The sequence below is a fragment of the Aptenodytes forsteri genome, unplaced genomic scaffold (assembly GCF_000699145.1).
Source record: "Aptenodytes forsteri isolate BGI_AS27 unplaced genomic scaffold, ASM69914v1 Scaffold193, whole genome shotgun sequence".
Taxonomy (NCBI): domain Eukaryota; kingdom Metazoa; phylum Chordata; class Aves; order Sphenisciformes; family Spheniscidae; genus Aptenodytes; species Aptenodytes forsteri.
In genome coordinates this window covers 2,578,321-2,597,726 of record NW_008795405.1, presented here as the reverse complement: position 1 = coordinate 2,597,726, position 19,406 = coordinate 2,578,321, and the positions used below count along the sequence as shown (strand labels likewise).

The 19,406-nt window shown below is 44.6% G+C and overlaps 1 protein-coding gene across 4 annotated transcripts in view; it reads right to left on the bottom strand.

Moving 5' to 3' along the window:
* ESRRB (estrogen related receptor beta) overlaps positions 1-19,406 on the bottom strand; it is a 139,766-nt gene that overhangs the window by 92,414 nt on the left and 27,946 nt on the right. For 2 of the 4 annotated variants that reach the window (XM_009280727.2, XM_009280726.2), the window contains one exon: positions 16,283-16,383. The exons of 1 other annotated variant lie outside the window; for it this stretch is intronic. In XM_009280727.2, coding sequence (XP_009279002.1) covers positions 16,283-16,362 — 80 coding nt within the window. In that variant the 5' untranslated portion in view covers positions 16,363-16,383. Of the gene's footprint in view, positions 1-16,282; positions 17,151-19,406 lie in introns of those variants that run through there. One more of the 4 variants, XM_019472495.1, reaches the window with a different exon arrangement.

Here is a 19,406-nt window from a genome sequence, read left to right as displayed (position 1 = left end):
CGCGACGGGGCCGCCGGCGGCGCGGGTGACACGAGCCGCAGCTCCAGGCCGGTCCCACACGGGAACGATCGCAGCGGCAGCGCGCGCGCTCCCCTTGCCTCTTACCCGCTGATCTGTCTCCCGTGGCCACCGGCTGTAGAGTTTAGGGTTAAGCAAAACCGTGAGGTGAAGGGTGCCCCATGGACTATTTTACAGCCGCTCCCGCCCCGCACGGGCATGCCGGCGGGCCTCTGTCCACCCAGACAGCAGTCCACATGCACTGCACCACGCACCAGTGTGCCACTTCGTACATGCGTGTCACAGGCACCGTTACACGCAATCCCGTGGCTCCATATACACGCACTTTGTGCACGTGCACGGATCCACGTCTCACACTGACACAGCCTAATCACTGTACTCGACATCTGCTTTCCCATACACACACGAATTCTGATACACGCGTGCGGGAGAGTGCCCGAGTCCCATTTCAAAGCAATGTAATTCAGATGTCAATTCAGTGCAGCTTATGAAACCACACTGGAATAAATCCTGGCACATGAGATCAGAATCAGTCATTCAGGAAAACAGTGCATATTCCCAGGTACACAAACCATAGATGTAGCCTCTCAGAAATCTTCACAAACGTCAAAACTGGCACACACAACTAGCCTCATGAAAGACACATTTTTCAAAGCTCTGCAAACATACTGGCTGCCATTGGAGTAAGCATGCTTTCACAATTCCCGCACGCATTTTCACACTCATACAATTCCACTGCATATTTACAGCAGCGTACCATCTGAAGATCCCTCTCCATACAAGCACATGAGCCTCTCAGGCACGTGCCTAGCACACGCAGTCTTGCACTGAAAGACTGACTCCCAGAGAGGTGCCCTACAGGTCTATTTATCCCTTGCTACCTACTCTCCACCTTCCAAACTGCACTCATGCAAACCTCACTCGCCTCTCTCCTATGCATCTACTTCATGTTTAGATGTCTTGTGCTCAAATAGATAAAAATATCCTTAACAGATAAACAAGAACCAGAGGCCTTTTTAAAAGGAAAATACACACAAACACACCTGGATAAAAGCTTCATTCTCTTATCCCAGGTAAACAAAAAGAAAAAAATAGGAGCTAAGAGGATATTTCTTAATATAAACCCCAGTATCTAATTTGAGGCAAGAGTGTACAACACCAGGAGAAGCAAAGGGCAGACTAGAGCTTTTCAGGCGAGGGGACCAATACAGCATAGAAGAAAATGCAGTGTGGTTCAGCTATAAACATGGCAATAAGCACTGACTACATTAGGCTAAAACTTTTCATGCAATCAGTATTTGTAGAAACTTGAGAATATTCAAAAAAGAGGAATGGCCAAGTTCACAGCCAGTGTAAACCATCCTTGCTTTATTGAAGTCTACCAGTGCAACTTCCTCACTACCTCCTCTACCAGAGATCTTAACAAATGCCATACAAACTAATGGTATGCCCTAGCGTGTCCCCAGGCCGTGTGGGGACAAGCTGTGTGATTCGGATCAACTATCCTTAAGACAGGACAGCCTAAGGGTGTCAAAACAGAGGTCTTTTATGGTGAAAGGTACATATGAAGATGGCACAGAAAACAGGTTAGTTTACAAAATGGGAGTCAGTCAGAAGACTCATCCACAGTTTTAAGACTCCAGCAGAATCTGATTACCTGAATGTTGCAGGTGACACAATTCAGATTATACATCTTTCCAGGAAGCAGAATTAATACAAATGGAACATATACACATATATCTTTGTACACCTACGTGGTATATCTGCCCAGCAGAAACTCTAAGATGCTTTAAATGTTGAAGGGACAGAAGACAAGAGCTTTAGTAGGGCATTAGCATTAGTAGGGCCCAAGATTGTAAGCAAGGAATCTCACTGACCACATCGGAGAACACCTGACCCAAGCAGAGGCAAGTAGGGCGAAACCAGCACCAGCGTGTTTCCAACAGAAATCTGAGGTCAGAGAGGGACTCAGTGATGACCTAGTTGCCCCGTGAAGAAGATTCCTGATGCACAGTAGCAAGAGAGGCTGGAGAAGGCACACAGGGTCAGGGCCTGGGCAGGCTACAGTTCAAGAGCAGTCAGGGTGTTTTCAGTGAGCTGATTTTGACGGAAAGCAATTTTCTCCAGAAAGATGCTACCTGGCTGGATCCTGACTGTGCAGAGATTAGCTCTGGTGTGGGCTCTCACTGAATGGGAGACCACGGTGGGAATGCCCTGGCAGGCAGGTCCTGCTCTCCTAATAGCTGATGTTTTAATTTTGCATTTTAACTTTTATCCAGGCCGAGGTGAGGCAAGCAGGGAGCCATGCGATCGCCTGGCACAAGGTCCACAGGGCCAAATTAACTGATATAAACAGTACAATGGTGGGTTTGTACTCTGGAAATGGGCTGCTGCTGACAGAGGACTGCCTGGGTAAGGTGGGTATTTACGGAGTGGTGCAGAAATGTAACATTAATCTCTTCTGACCCAGTGCAAATGGAGCTTCCCCTGCCTTGAGAGTAGTTGTGCAGAGGCCTGGCTCTTCCTTTCTGAGAAGGATATAAAGGAATAGTTTCTGCTGGCGGGGCCTGATCTGCCAACCTGAATTCCCCAAGAAAGAGAACAGAAGTCCTGAAGGCTGATTTTGGAACTTCAGGAGAATTCATCTTCTTTTGCAAACCCCTCCACATGCAGTGCTTGCTGAGCTCTTCTCACAGCTTTAGCCAATTTCTCTCCCCCCCAAAGAATAAAGAAGGAAACACTGATCTCAACATGGCCATCCTTCCAGTATGTGTGTTTTTTAAAAAAGTACCAGGACGAGGTTAGAAAGGACTGTAAGATTAAGCTGACAGATCTGGAAGCCAAAAACCTCAGTTTGGGTAAGTACAAGGCAGAACTGCACATGCTAGTTCACACTAGCTTGCCCTGTGAGCACAGCCTTTGTTTGCCATCCTGACCGAATCCTGCCATGGAACTGCTGCTCTCTCCCTGCAGGAGGGGCAGGAACAGTCCTGCGCACTCAGTCCGTGGCATCTGAGCAGAGCATACCCACAGGTGCTCTAGTAAGTGCTACCCATTGGGATGACTTTCATAAGGCAGCCTCTGGCTTTTGAGGTCGCCAGTTCTCCTCACACATGGTCTGAATGCAGAGCAACGACTTTCCATCAACGTTAGCCTCAGACAGAGCACAATCGGAGTGCTATAGGCTGATGGAGCTGTAGGCAGTATCAGTTCTTTGATACATGCAATCCCTCTCCCCAGAAAGAAAGCAAGGATTGCGAAGACGTGTCTCAGCTTTTGCTGGCTCTTCCAAGAGATGACGGATAGAGACTTTCTTTGGAGACTTTCCCCCCATCCTTTAATGACTAATCTGTTTTTGATAGATTAATTTTTTACTTTTTTTTAACTTTTATCATGCAGTAATGATCAACTTCCCAGCAAGCTGACTGATTGACTGACAGAAATTTCATTTGGTCTCATATAGGAGTAACCTGCAAATCATGCCAAACAAACTTGATTTCACTTGTTGATAAGGCTAGTTTTTTGTGAATAAGGAAAATGCAGCAGAGGGAGAGATCTAGTTACTTTGGGGGGGTTGGGATTTTTTTCCCTTTTATGAAGGCCCTATTATTGTATTCTCACAAGGAAGTCGGTGAAGTGGTATCTGCACGGGGCAAAAACCATACATAATAATTAGGAGACCTAAGCTGGGCAGAACAGACTTGTGTACATACATTCTTATCTTGTCTGCTGGGGAAAGAGGATTTCAATGACGAGACCTTTCCCAGCCCCTGGCTCATTTAAGGAAACAACAGTTACAGAGGGGTCATTGTGATGAGTTTAGAAGACAACCCTTTCACACCTTTGAGGCCAATAGTACTGCTTGGACTTCACACAAGTCACTGTGTTGCATGCCCTGATGCCTCTGCTTTGCAAGGCTAGTAACCCTGGAGAGACACTTAGGTCCCCTGAGCACAGGTCCCTGATTGTTGGTAGGCTTTCACCACTCCCACATATATCCCCCTCCACAGCAAACAACTAGCCCAGATACAGACTCTATCAATGAGGACAAAACAGCCTTCTTTATTTTGGGCTCTATTGTTTTCCCTTACTACACCCAAACAAAACAGTTTGCTCTCCCCACCAAAGGCAATGTCTTGTTTTCTGCCAAACGCCAACAGATTTTTTTTTTTTTCCAAAAAAACCTAATTTGCCTTATGAAGAATATGCTTCCATCTAAAAGGTATCACCACCATTGTGAAGCTGGTCATCTATTTAAGCAGGAAATAGTTTTCACATTGTAATTTTTAAATAACTGCCCATCTGAACATCCTTAGACATGCTTCAAGCATTACCTAGTCTTTAAAAGATCTGTGTTATAATTCTCAACCTATAGACTGCCAAATCGTACCATAAAGAGGTTATGTGGCTTGCCCCAGATCAATCTGAGCAAATCTGTAGCAGAGCAAGAGTCTGAATACAAGTGTCTTAACCCTTACTGTCCTGCTTTGAATGAGAATTCTCTGTCCCCAAAACGTGACCTTTCATTAAGTTCTGTGCTTGGATACAACAGTGTTAGGAGCCCTGAGATAAGATAAGACAAACATAGTCCCTACACTGCCAATGAAAAGTCAAGACTTTCTTTTAATAACCCCTGTTTTTATAGGGCCAATGCTGTTTTGTGTCCTTCTATACCTGCTTTTGTCTTTGCAGTGTTAATAGCAGGACTCTGTTTCCAGAGCAGAACATGTTCCTGCTGACATCTTAGATGAAAGTGCACACGCAGACACACACACGCACAAAGACAAACCAGGTGAAGCCCTGCTAACTTTTGTAGAATTCAAAACAGGGCATCAGAGTAAGAGGCAGGCACAGAGTATTTTACCAAATGGGAAAGAATAAAGACGATGGGAAGAGAGATATTGTTTTCCAGATTTTGAAAGAGCTTGTAGTAACAAACATAGAGAGAGGCAGGAGAGGAAATTACATAGCTGGGATTATGCCTTCTGCTCTCTCTTGCATCATCAGTTAGCTGAGGTGTTTGATAGGAAGTTCTATCCTCCTTACACCGCAGTATTTCTGGGCATCTGCTTTCGTGTTTTGTCAGTCTGCTTCTTAGTCAGTCTTTGCCTAACTCGTTTAACTAAGCAGACAGAAACCTTCCCCAAAAAAGATAGGCAATTACACAGAGGTAGATGGATCTTGCAGACTAAGAATACTTCAATGGAGAGCTGTGATCCAGCTCCAAATTTTGACCTGTGGCTGATCTGTTTCCTGTGATGTATTACACTAACCCTCAGTTGGGCCACTGTGATCGGGCAGAACATGACCAAGACAGTGGCTGGAAAGTGATTTTATTCACAGACAGCTACACATCATTTACTAGTACACTCACTGCTATTTCCCATCCTCCTTCCACATTGCAGCAAAGCAGAAATGAATCCTTCCCCATCCATGATCCCAGGTGTCCACAGAGCAGTAGCTGGGCTATTTGCTCAGCTACCAGGAAGAAGGAGGGAACACAAGGCATCAAGGAATCTTGGAAATACCTCTGCTTAGCTGTTGCCAATCCTCCAGCACAGAGGCATCACAAACATGGCTTTCCCAGTGTAGTGGTTCATCCTGTCAGATGGGACATGAAGTCAAACAGCAACTTGTCACCTTTAGCTTTCCTACCTCAGTACACTAACTTCAAGTCTTGTATTGCAAAAGGCCAAGGAGGGAGGTCAGGAGAACAGGGGATGCTTGTTCATCCCTCTAATTTGGGGAGATGATTTGCTGCTTCTCTCTCCAAGCCCATGCATTCTAATCACCTCAGGACCCTAATATTCACAGTACCAGCTTACTCACGGAACTGATCAAAAGAAATACCTGTCTTGTGAGGAGAAATAACACTTATTTACTGTTATGCTGCAAGCAAAGAATTAAAACATTTTTGGCATGTGCATTGAAAATGCCAAGTGTCTCAACCCAGAAAAGGAATGGGATTTAAAGAACCAAAATGCTTCAGAGTTACAACTGTTAGAGAGCATGCCTGCTGAGGGCTAGGCAGTGGAGATGGAGGGTAATTTCTCCAAGTCTGTGATGGAAACAGGAACTTAAACACATACAAGATAACTTATTTCCCAGCAACAGCAATGAGGTGGCTGCAGTGGCCCAGACTTTACCGTTTAAATACCATGATGTGACAAAAAACAGTGGGTAAGTGTGCAATTTCCTCTTAGCCGCGTTCTCTGAGTAGGTAACAGAGTCCTTTGGAAAGTGGTGTAGGCAGTTACAAAGAAGCAAAGCAGTGAAAGGACTTTTCCATCCAGGGTATAAAGGATGAAGAAAGCAAGGATTAAAGACCTTCCTTTCCCTGCAGGAACCTCCATCTGGCCTCATCCGGGCACAGTCAATAGAAGACTATTGACTTCACCAGGTCAGCCAGGCCAAATACAGAGGAGCTCACTGACAGTGGATCTATGCAAAAGTATTTAACAGCGAGATGAACCTGCAGGTCCCAAGTGACCTTAGGAAACCTGATATACGACAGTCTGGAAAAAGCAGAGATCATCAGATGATCAGGACTGCTCTCCTGGTCACCTTCTCCAGCCTCAGAACATTCCAGTTTCTAACAGTAAGGGGCTACAGGTTTTGGCTAGAGCCAGGCATTGCAGAGGCCAGCTTCCTTCTGACACTGTATCGGGGCAGGACAACAACCGCAAGTCTCCTCTGCTCTGGATCTCCAAACAGCTCAGTTAAGTACACGACCATTTCGAAGATTTGTTCTGTACTAACTTTAGTGTTTGAACAACAATACAGATATTTTTCACAACTCCCTTTTGAGTTTATTTATTACTTGAACTACATTTATTTCACTTTCTGGATAAGAGCAAATTGGTGTGTCAGAATATTTGATTAGACAGCTTTGCCAACAAACCCTATCCCAAGCTTCTTAACATACTTTTAACTTCTGAGTTCCATCAACTGTAACTCATTCAGACACCTGCAGTAAAACACGTTAGGAAATTGCTGCTCTGTCTACAAGTCATTAACATTCAAACACTATGCCTACAGACCATGAACAAGAAATGGAAAAAGAATAAGAAAAACAATCCTTGCCTATACCACAAAACATCATTTAGAAGAGGCAGGGCAACTCAGGACCATATAAACATGTCTGCTTTAGCTACACAATATATGCACATACAGTATCAAGAGGGTAGCCAGTCACAAGGAGACAGATGCTGGTTACCAGAAAAAAAGCTTTTCTATACAAAGGAAAGGAGAAGCTTCACTAGCTTAGTTCTACTTCTGTTATGCAGCCCTGTGTACTCCAAAAGACAGCAATCTTTCTCATGCGTGGAAGTACACGTCCCTGGATGTCTTTGAAAAAGTCTTATTGACATGACTTCCAAGTCTAAGCTTCTCAGAGATCCAGGCACAGAGGCAGTTGTGGGCAGTGGTAAAGCCTTCTCCTGATGGACCTGAACATGCGTCACTGGATTTCAGCAAAAATGCCTTCATCCTTCAAAGCCGCATGTTGCCAGCTTCGCCGTTCCTGTGGCAGCATTAGGAAAGATTACTTTTCAGTATCATTGTTAAGGCAAACTCAAATCTCAGTCCCATGTGGTCTGAGGGTGACTTTGGTGCTGCAGCCTCCTAGCAACAGGTCCCCTTGGTCTCCACAGTGCTTACAAAGGAAAATCCAGTTTTGGTCTTTCGCTCATCTCTTGAACACCTTTATTTTAGCGATGATCAGAGACTACCAATGCCTCCCCTCTCTGCTCCTCTGTTGAACATACCAATCTTCCATTAAATATTTATAGTCAGCTGAACTCAGTAGTACTGAACTCATCTTTTAGACCTTGCCCCTCAACATTTGGCAGTATTTCATAACTCATGTGGTCAGCAACTCAGCAAAGGGTAGGCTTTTATGACATAACTTCCAGAAGTTGTTGCTACCAGGTTCGTCCTGGGAACCATACAGCCTGGGGACATCACTTCTCCTTGTTAAACCCACTGCTTTTTTCAGAGTACCAAGAAGTTAGACAGAAGCAGGACAGAAGGAAAGAAAGGCTGTCACTGTTTCAGATACAGAGGTCTGCCAAACAGCCAATGACATGGCACCCAGGAGGGCCCTGCCTTGCTTCTGAGGGAGAAGGTACAAGGCAAGACTACCTTGAGAGACCACTTTGTTTCCAGAGGCTCATTTCATGAGGAGAGTCATTAAACTGATTGGTCAAGCAGGATGGTTAAAACAAACAAAAAATGGAGGTCATTAGCCTTGATTAGCCAGCAATCATTTGGGTTGAATCAGCCCATTTAGCATTATAACCATAGGCATGGCAGCTGCATTCCACCCAGCTAGACTAGTGCCTCTTCCGAAGGCACTATGGGGGACTGTCATTGGCCTGCAACACAACACAAAGCTGTGTTAGTACACATCATATAGGATACCTGACCAGCATGGTAAGGATGTTCAGAACATGCCTTGCATGTCCTACTGCCCAGCAGGTACGTTCTGCCTGTGGAGGCAGTACTAATACTTCCAGAAATACAGAATACTTCTGCAAAGACAAACCTAGATGACACCCATCAGATGAGCAATAAATATCTCTAGGGGTTGCACTAGGATACAAACCGAGCACCTTTAGATTTGACTACACACTTGCTATGTAAGGACCACTTTTTTTTTTTTTTTTGAGCTACTACAGTTCATATATACAAAGTATAAGAGCACCAATGTAAGCCCTAAATATTTGGCAAGCTGTCAAACGCCCATTAATGAGATGCTGTAGGTCAGCTGAACAGATGAGTGAGAGCCTGCACTCCTAACTTATGTTCCCAAACTTTTACCAACACACTGTGGGGCAAAGGATAAGCACTCAGATGTCTCAGTGATTAGCTCTCCCAACAGTAAAACATGTCCAAAAGTGCAGTGTCTTAGAGTGGTGTAAGAGTTATTAAATGTTTGTGGGATGTCCATGAGCATCACATGTGTCCAGTGCTCTCAAGCAAGGGTCAATGCTAGCTGCAATACCCAGGGAGGTGCCCTGTAGATGTTTGTCAGAATAAGGCATGGGGCAGCCCGGTAGAACCAGTAAATTGTAGCTTCCCCTGCACTGCTATACTATTTCACCTCAGCCAGAAGTCTTGACACAAAATAAATACCCCCCAAAACCCTCTTTCTAAAAGAAGAAATTATTCTTCCAAAAATAGGAGGAGAAGCTGGGTCATCAGATGAGGGTGAAATTGGTTTAAAAGCCATTAAGAAGAAAGCAACCCAGGCATTCAGGAGCAATCACAGCTGCTTGGGCTGATCAGGAGAGACAGAGGGAATTATTTATTTATGGACTTCCTGCTCTCCCTGAGCAGGTGTCTCCACTGGAGAAGCTTTAAGAGGAGTGGGGAGCAGGAGGCGGGTGCTGCTTGGAATCCTCCAGAGGTTTTCCTGGCCTGGGCCTCAGGAGAGTTAAACACAGTTCATGCCCAAAGCATCCAGGAGCCATCAACTGCCTTTCTCAGAGCAGGAAAGGCCAGAAAGAGCATCACACAGGTCTCTGCTGGGATGGAGCACATAGGCTCCCAGGCACCCAGATTGCCATGCAAGCTTTTCACAGCTTACAGTAAGATCCCTTCAGAGCAATAGTGCTTGAGTACACAGCCGTTTCTCTCTTCTCGTGGTTCAGCTGCTTCCCTTTAAACACAGATCAAGTGTCTCTAAGGACTCAGCAAGCATTTAACAGACCTGCCTGATGGAAGGACCTCCAGTGAGAAAACCAAGACCTGAAACTCCCAATAGACATCCTCAATTCAATCCACAGCTGATAAAGCAACCCTGAAGTTACATGCAACCAGATCCTAACTGCACAGAAAGCACGTCAGTCTAGTCTGTATCCAAAGCTCATCTAAACATCCTAAACTTAAGGGGGAGGGAAGGACTAGCAGATTAAACAGAAGGAAATAAGTGAATTGAAAAAGTCAGGATGGAAATACAGAACTCTTGATATCGTATCAAGAATTCCTTTTCAAAATACAGTACTGTCTTTCCTGATGCAATTTCTTACTGTTTCCCCAAATTGGAGGATGAAGAGGAGTTATTCCCTTTGGTATTCAGAGTTCACCCTTCACCACTAACTAAAAAAGAGCTGTAGAGTCAGAAACAGACAGATCTGTCCAGTCAGACAGATCTGGCAACTATCCTCTTGTTCTGGCTTTGGTCAGAGGGCCACAAAGGGGACCCAGGGCTTGGAAACTATCAAACACCACCAGAGTTTTTCACTGGAAGATGCTGCGGAAGAGTAGTGTTACAAAAGGGTCACTGATGGGGCCTGAACAGATTATGTGAGTGGTACAGCCTGCGCTGTGTTAATTCACGTCTCCCTGCAATTCATTACTGATGAGATGCCAGAGACTGAAATGAAAAGGGCAGGAGCAGACAGTGAACTACTGCTTTAGACACATCTCATTCAACATTCCCAGTTTATTCCTGCTCCACCTCTGCTAGTATATCTTGCATGACTCCCCAGCAATGATATTCTTCCTCAATTCTGATCTCAAATCAGTACATTGTTTTGTGCCATTAAAGCTACTGTAAAACCAGTTGTGATAGCAAAATAACTCATTAATGCATAAAGTGCTTTGGGAAACCTTTGAAAAGGAAAGGACTGAAGAACAAGAGAGTATCATCATCATCAAGATCAGTGATCTAAGGTAGCCTCAGTATCAAAAAGGTACAAAGTCTAACAGTGAGAGTGCTTCAGCGAGTCCTAACTCAGACTGCGTCCTCCCCAGTCTGCTCCTCCCCACACAGAACAAAGTGATTTCTGCTACTTGTAAATATATAAACCCAATAAAAACAGGTTTGTTCTCCCAGCCTACGTTCCTCCAAACAAAGGGCAGTATAAAAAGGATGCATTTTCCATTCAATGAAACAGGTCTTATTTGGTCTCTCAAAGGAAACTTCCTTTGCTGCCCGTTCAGAGACAGGTTACATCTTTAGGGTTTGTGTGACCTTTGTTTCCCGCTCTGGGAAGAACATCTTAAGCACTGAGAGCTACTTAACCCTGACGGGGCTGCTCCAGAGAGGGTTGCATCCCCCAGGGAGCTAGAGCAGAGACAACCCAGGGCTCTCTGGGGAGCTGTTGTGCTTTGACTATTGACTTATGGCTTCAAAATCTTTACAGGGCCAAACCAAATACACTGCTAGTTCATAAGTGCCGGGGTTATTCATTTGTGTGCTTTAACACACATTGTTTGGGAAATTCAATTCATCCCTTCATTTGCTAAACACAGCTTTATGTTCTAAAATCCTCCAGAGTCTGCAGTGTCCTTTGCCCCTTCATGCTCATTTGCCTTTTTTATTTCCCTTCCAACTTGTCAAAAGAAAAAAAGTCCATTTTGATTCTGTTCCTGGCTAGTCAACCTTGCTTTCAGAGCCTGGCACACCAACTTCCCCCGCCGCAATGGTCAGGTTACAAAAACTAAAGAACATTTGCTTCCTTGTGAAACGCTTCCCATTGAGATTTTTCAGTCACAATAATTTCTGTAGCATGCTCTGTGCTTTCACAGAGTCTTAGTTTTGCAGAAATACAAGGCTTAATCTGCACCCACTTACATGCATTTGACAGCCAGGAGAAGGCCTCTTCTTCCTGCTAAGGTATGCTCAGACCTCTGCACAGATATCAAATGCCTCCATACTGCTGGGCATAGGGGTCCCCCAATGGCATTTGGTATTAGTGATGCCCAGTGTTCACCTCCTCTCCTCGCAGGCTTTCTTTGCATGAGAATGTTACTGCAGTATTATTCAAGGTACGATTTTAAATAGATTAACTTAAGCTGGTGAAAAAGGTACTTATTACTATTGAAACTAAACCTGTTTAGACATCTAATGAGCAAAAATGAAGCATCCTCAAACTGGCAGGAGAGCATCCACAGTTTGGATTTTCAGTAGTTTAAATGGATTGTTTTAAAATCGGTGCAATTTAAAGTGTACAGCTTCCTTGTGTAGAAAACAATCTTCTCTGGACTGAGGAAACAGCACCACTTGTAAAATAAATGACTGCTTGTGCAAGGGTGCAACACCCGTTAATGACTACCACAAAGCAGCAGGGAGGAGAAGGGGCTGAGGAGATAGGGTCAGTTGCTTGCACACAGCTTGTTAGGAAATACTGCATTCAAACTGACTATGTACAAGCACCCAAGAAAGGGCATCCAAAAGTGACAACCAACTAACAAAAGTTTCAGGGACGTCCCAATATAATCAGGATACTCCCTTGGCTGGAAAACATGAGGGGAAAAAACCAAACGTGGGTGCACCTGCAGAGACACAGAACATTTTCTGACACTTGTACAGCATGTGCATTACATAGGGGTGCAGGTCTCTCAGTCAGCAGAGGATGCATATTAGTTATTGTAAAGCGAGCACTGCATAGAGCAAGGATGCACATCTTGCAGTGCTCCTGCCCTACATCCCTACCACCGAGGGCAGCCCACAGAGCCTTGCTATCAAGAAAACACTCTCAGAAGACGCAACAGCCTTTGTGGGAGGCTGGGGCCAGAATCCGCTCCTGTCAAACAGCTCTCCAGACCAGGATGTGACTGCGGCTGGCGAAACATGTTAGCTAATGAAGATTGAGTCAGGCAGGCAGAGACGATCCCCTCAGCCTGTTAATCCACTTAGGGAAGGAGAAGGGAAACCTGAGCTGAATTCCTGTGCTCCCTGCAAGGGACTGTACTGTGCTGGCTTTAGCACCTAGGCAGAGCAAATCCAGCCAGAGCTGGACTGCGGAGAGCTCTAGGAGCAAGACTAGTGCTTTTGGGAGACAGGAGCAAGAGCAGAGGCAGGGAACAGCAGTCCCTAGGGAGAGAGACAGGGCCGGATTTTGTGTCCACTGGGAACTAATGAAGCAAACTGAGCTTTACTTGCCGTCTCACCAGGAGAAAGCAAGAAGGGGCTGAACGTGAGCTTTTGCCCAACAGCAGGGCAGGGAGAACACACACACCTTGCGCCCTTTTTCACAGGGCAAAAAGGCTTCCCAAGGGGTCAACACAGATTCCTGGGCTAGAAAGTCAGAGAGAGTGTTTGTGCCGCAAACACCCATCCCAGCAGTGACAGAAAGCCAGCATTGCCTCCCACCCACCTTAACTGGCAGCTTGTGGGGATGATGGGTGCCAATCCCAGGAAATGTCAGATTATCCTTAACCACCAGAGGGTGCTCCCCATCTCAAAGACAGAGTCAATGTCACAGATGCACCCAGAGAGCTAGAGGAGCCTTTATTTCCAGCAATTGTGGAATCCAAGCAAGGGAAAAATTAGAAAATTAATAACAAATAATAATTAACGAATCTGATCCTGTGCCTCACCTCTGTTTCCCCATCCCTCCTGGCCAGGCAAGGTAAGGCCCTCTGTCCCATTTGTCCTCTGCATCCTGCTCAGTCAGGTGATTTTCCTCACATTGGACGTTAAATCACTTTTATTCTTTTCTCCTAGATCGTGGATCCAGAGCAGCAAATAAACATTTTCCACTTGGCAGGTCTGTAAAGAGTGAGACTGACTTGCGGGCCCCTGAGCACGGTTAGGATCACACCCTCCAGTCACATGCAGTTTTTGCAATGCCAAGGCCTGACCTTACCCCTGCACTGCCACAGTGGTGTGGGGGCCACTAGCCCATATGTTCAGGTTCATTTTCCCCACTCTGTCCTAAGCTGGTTTTCCAGAGGGCAGAGTGCCTGCTGTGCAGAGATGCCTCAGGATGGTGTTTTCAAACATCAGTTTTGGGGCACTAAAACTACCTAACTCTGTCAATAAGACACCTGTAGGGAAAGACTGTTCACTTTGGTAATGCAGTGCCCCCACAGCCTCTCTTCCTTCTCTCATCGAAGGGAAGCAGAGGCGTGTGGCTGAGGTTGCTGTGCACCTGGCAACACGCCACCTTGTGCCTCGGCTTCCCATTTGTGTAGGTTAGAAGTAGTACCCCAGAGCTGCATCATATGTGGAGAACAGAGCACTTAGGATTAAATCATAATGGTTATATTGCACCCTGAGATTCAGAAAAGAAAGAGTTTAAAACATGCCAAGTAAGATCAGGCACCTATGCAAAACAGACTAGCTCTGCTGACGTGTCTGGCATAACATCTGTTTGTCCCAGCCCCAGCTTACTTTGATAGTCCAAGTCTGCATATCCCATGGGGAAACCAGCTCTCATTGATGGCTCCCACCCAGCACACGTGCTGCATCTTGCTGTCTGACCACTACAAGAACAGATTGTTGTATTTTTTTAATTGTCCTTTCCTCTCTCCTTTGGCCAGTAGTGCCAGGCCCTGCCTGAGGGGACTTTTGTCAGAGTTCCTGCGCTTGGGTACTCTGGCATCACTTTTTGTTCTGTCCTCTTTAAACCATACAATACATTTGTCTGATGAAACTGTTAAAACTGAGCAGTTAAACCACTGCACAAAGGACACTCATTCAGTCTCTTACACAGATTAAAATGTGTTTGATAGGTTTGGCTTACTTCATTTCCAGAACAAACCATTATCTGCAGCACTTGTGGGAACCAGTACTTTCCAAGTCATCAACTGCCCAACAGTGATACTAGTCATCCTTGAGAGAGGCATCACATTCTACAGCCTAAATAGGCCAATGAATTCTTCTTCCAGTATTTGAGATTGTCAATGGGGAACAGAAGGGGAAAATATAAGAGAAAAAGATTTTATGGTATGTTTCTTAGACATTTGCAATAGACAATTCTACTTCCTACAAACAAAATGTCAGGGGTACGTGTCACAGCTCCACTTCTTGTACTATTCATAACATTCTCCCTTGGAATTATAGCAAATACCAGACATGCCATGGAAAGGTTAACCAGCATTAGGTTTGGACACTGATCCAGCGCCATTAACACTCAACTTCTCAACTTGATAGATTCTAATACTACTCCATTACCATTACAGTCATTATATATTCATTCCTAAACATGCACATAATCAGCCATCAAAAATGTGGTTATTTAAAATTAGGTATTTTGAGCATTACATTTCTGCATACTTTCGCTAGGAGCTTAAGCTTTGCCATTCTTCCTCCACCCATTATAGCAAAGACTTTTAAAGTCATTTCATAGCCCTAGTGACATTCTCCTCTCTTGCATATTTGCTGCATGGGAAAATTACTGGGGTTTTTATTATTTTAATTGCTGCTAGCAGGTTGTAAGATCTCAAATATCCCCAATTCCTTCACCGTTAAGAACAGCAGCATCTGGGTGTCAGTTTTACTCGTGATGGCAAATTACAGGGTCAGATCTGCCTTTCTCCCTCACACAAATCTGCACCTCAGTGGAGATTACAACTTGTGGAATACATAATATATAAGATGAGCAGGTTTTGACTACCACAATTAGTTGATCTGCAACTACATGAAATGGCAACACTTAATCCAAATGGAGAGGCTGGGAAAACACCATCTTACAGCACATAAGTCTGCAAAGCATGACAGGACCCGTGAAACAAAGACAAACAAAAAACCTGTATCTTAAATAGGGCAGACTACAAATGAATTCAAGAATCAGGAAATGCCACAATTGTGTTTACTTGTGAGAAATACTCTTAGCCCTCATGTACATATGCATTATTTTATAGCCCTTAGTTACACGATCATATTCCTTCCACAGTACCCCATCTCAGACTGCACTCAGAAGGGATTGTGCCCATGTAATGAGCAGCTATTTGGGATGCTGGTTTCTGCTCATTGTTCGGTATGTGGCCCCAGGCCTTATTTACCACACATTATTCAAACCTGGCTCTAGAGATTTATTCATTTCCTTATGTGTTTTCCTATGGGCTTATCATTACACTGTCCAAGAGCTTCACCAGCCCAAGATCATTTATTTTCACACACCTCTATAAGAGGAGGGGGTATTTTTATTCCCATTTTACGGGTGAATGACTGAAGACCATATTAAAAGGTATTTGCTAATTCTGGGTGCCCAGTCTGAGACACCAACAGCCTGACTGATCTGTGCTTGTATAGTACTTTGGGTTCAGTGGATTCCCATTCACTTCATTTGCAGCTGTAAGCACTCAGTGTTTCTGTAAAGCAGGTCCTTTGGGATCAAAAACGTCCCCTATAAAATAAGGAACGCACAATTAAACAACCACTGGCACAACAGCTGCTTCAAAAAACCTAAGAACTATCACACAGAAATGGTCACAGAAAAAAAGTCAACTGGCAGGTCAGGATTTCACTGCCTCAGCTATAAAAGCTTCCCTTTCTCTCCTGCAGTCCCTTGTCTCACTCAGTACACACCTGACAAATGAGGCAGGGGTCCTACAGATGGTCTCTTTCACTGTGCAACTCAGATTTATCTCAGAGCAGGTCCATCGCATGCAGTGAATGAGGCGGGGGTCCTGTGGAAGAAACAGCACAGAGTGACGTAGCTAAAACATGAGTTGTATAAGACATACAGTCGGGTAGACAGAAGTGCACGCAGAGTATAACTGGTCTTCCCCCAGCTTCCAGTTCTTGCATTAGCACCCTTCAAAGTGCCCTCTTCACAGAGTTAGTTTCTTTTACAGCAAACCAATTCCCTCATGAAGCATCACGATGAACACTTTTGTGGATTATCAGAAGAGACAAATCCATCATGTGGACCACTACAACCAAGGTAATGGAGTAAATGGGCTGCAAGGGTAGCTCATCCTCCTTTGTGAAGACTAACATGAGGAGCATGAAACACCGGGTGAATTTCAGACACCGATGACAGCTGAGTAATAATGATTCAGAGGCTCTTCCAACCATTCAATTCAAGTCGTGCTTGCTCTCTCCTCTCCAGACCATCCTAGCCCACTTTCTTCTCTTCACTGCCTTTGCCTTCTAACCCCATCCCTTTCCTTTGCTCTCAGCTCACCCCAACCAAAAACCATTCCCCCACACTCCACAGCCCCAACCTCCTTGTTCAACAGCTGCTTATAACTATTTGCTTCTCCTCCTCACCTTTTTGCCCAGCTCCCCTTGCCCTGTCTTTCCGTTACTGTTTGGTGGCCCCACTTACTGACACTGCCTCTGCCCCGACACAGCCCCAGCTGTCCCTGCAGTCTGGCTCCAAAACACAAGCTGATTTAGAGCTTTGCAAAGAGGAATCTTCTTGATTTGTTTTTAAATGGAAGGAAGGCATAATTCAAGAACATGGCATCCTTTTTGCCCAGCTCCCCTTGCCCTGTCTTTCCGTTACTGTTTGGTGGCCCCACTTACTGACACTGCCTCTGCCCCGACACAGCCCCAGCTGTCCCTGCAGTCTGGCTCCAAAACACAAGCTGATTTAGAGCTTTGCAAAGAGGAATCTTCTTGATTTGTTTTTAAATGGAAGGAAGGCATAATTCAAGAACATGGCATACTCCCTACTTTTTCTTTAAAAAAAAAAGTATATATATAGTTGCTGGTTTTGATAAAAATTTCCACAAAACAAGTCTATCACAGAGGCATACGTTACTGTTTGGTGGCCCCACTTACTGACACTGCCTCTGCCCCGACACAGCCCCAGCTGTCCCTGCAGTCTGGCTCCAAAACACAAGCTGATTTAGAGCTTTGCAAAGAGGAATCTTCTTGATTTGTTTTTAAATGGAAGGAAGGCATAATTCAAGAACATGGCATACTCCCTACTTTTTCTTTAAAAAAAAAAAAAAAGTATATATATAGTTGCTGGTTTTGATAAAAATTTCCACAAAACAAGTCTATCAATCAGAGGCATAGAAAGTGTTTACAGCAATGATTAAAGCTTGGCAGTGGTATGAACAACTGAAACTAAATTTTACAGGAAGCACTAGTAAAAAAAGATGGTGCTGCTAGTCTGTTTGTTGTACATGGCAGTGAAAATGAAGATAAAAATTAAGGAAGATGGTTAAGCAAGAAAGAGTGCTGCTGCCATCTCTTTTTAAGACTTGCCATGGTTGGGTACATTAGCATTTGGATGACAGGCCTTTGAAGGAAAGTGGAGTGCCTGTACTTCCTTCGTACACTATCCTGGTAGCTTATAGATACTAGTGCTTATTTGATATACAAACCTGCACCCATCTCAAGCTTGCATCAGCTGGACACAAGATTATACACGTTTTAACTTTTCACAGAGTCACAGAAAATAGGGCTAGGACCAGGTCAGGTGGTTGGTGCATCCCTCCATCCCAACAAAGGATCAGCTATAGCAGCATTATTTTTGACAGATGTTTTTCCAGCCTGTTCTGGAAAAACTTTCAGCCCTTCTCAGGCAGTCTGTTCTAATGCTCCTGCATCATTGCTAATACAAGTTTGTAACATCAAACTGAAATCTCCCACATTGCAATCAAAGCTCATTTACTTTCAGCTCTATCAACAACGGACATAGCAAACAGCTTAATCACTTCCTCTTGGACAAAGCCTCTTACTATTTGAAGACACATTCAGACACATTCCCCAGACATTGCCTAATATCTAGATTTCCACGACAGAAATATTAACCTGCCTAACAGAAACAAGTTAGCACCTCAGTCCCTCTAACTTCATCCCTGGGTCTCCAAGCTTATCGCTTGGAAGGCCACAGATTTTTTTACAAACACCTACAACAAGGAACAAGGTTGCAGCTAGCAGGCTAGCCTGCGGTAGACAAACCAAATTTCCCTTCACTTCTAGGAGACTCCAAGTGATTCAGTAGTAACGCCTCACTGCAGCTACAAAAAAAAAAAAAAAAAAAAAAAAAGAGTGCTAGCCCTTCACTGAGGCAAATCTGCCAGCTGGATTCAATTTCTCATGCTCTTTCAAAATCTTGAGCTGAAATTTTGGGAAACTTGAGATAATATCTTCTGATAAATCAAGGCTATGATCTATTACATTCACTACACTACTAGCTAGAGCAGCAAAATTTCTTAGCTGTCCTCGATGAAGCCGAGAGCTGTGCCCATGGTCCTGACTTCCAGTGCTGTGCCTTGAGCACAAACCAATCTTTTCTCACTGACAAGCAACGAAGACCTGCCAGATTTCATATGAAACAGCTCCCAGGAAACTGGAAGTCCGCATCCTTTGTGCATGTGGGTATAAGAGTGTACAAAATGGCCAGAGTTGTAACTAGAAATGTCATAAAGTTAAAAATGTGGGACTTACTTAATATTATTCAGATAATACAGATTTGCCTCCAGTGTTACAAACTGTGAGCTCCCAGGGAAGCCAGGAGCCATTCTGTGCAGATAGGAAACAGAGGGCCATTCTCTACCATAGGTGGTGTGATGGGGGAAGGTGAACTGGCAGCTCAAAGGTGCATACAACTGCTCTGTACTGTGTGTTTGCACAACTGCGTGAGAGTGTATCCCTCGGTGATGTTATTCACAGGCCTTGGCCAACAGTAAATAAGACAGTGGAGCTTGATTCATGAGGGACGACAGGAAATCTATAACGTGTGGGCTCT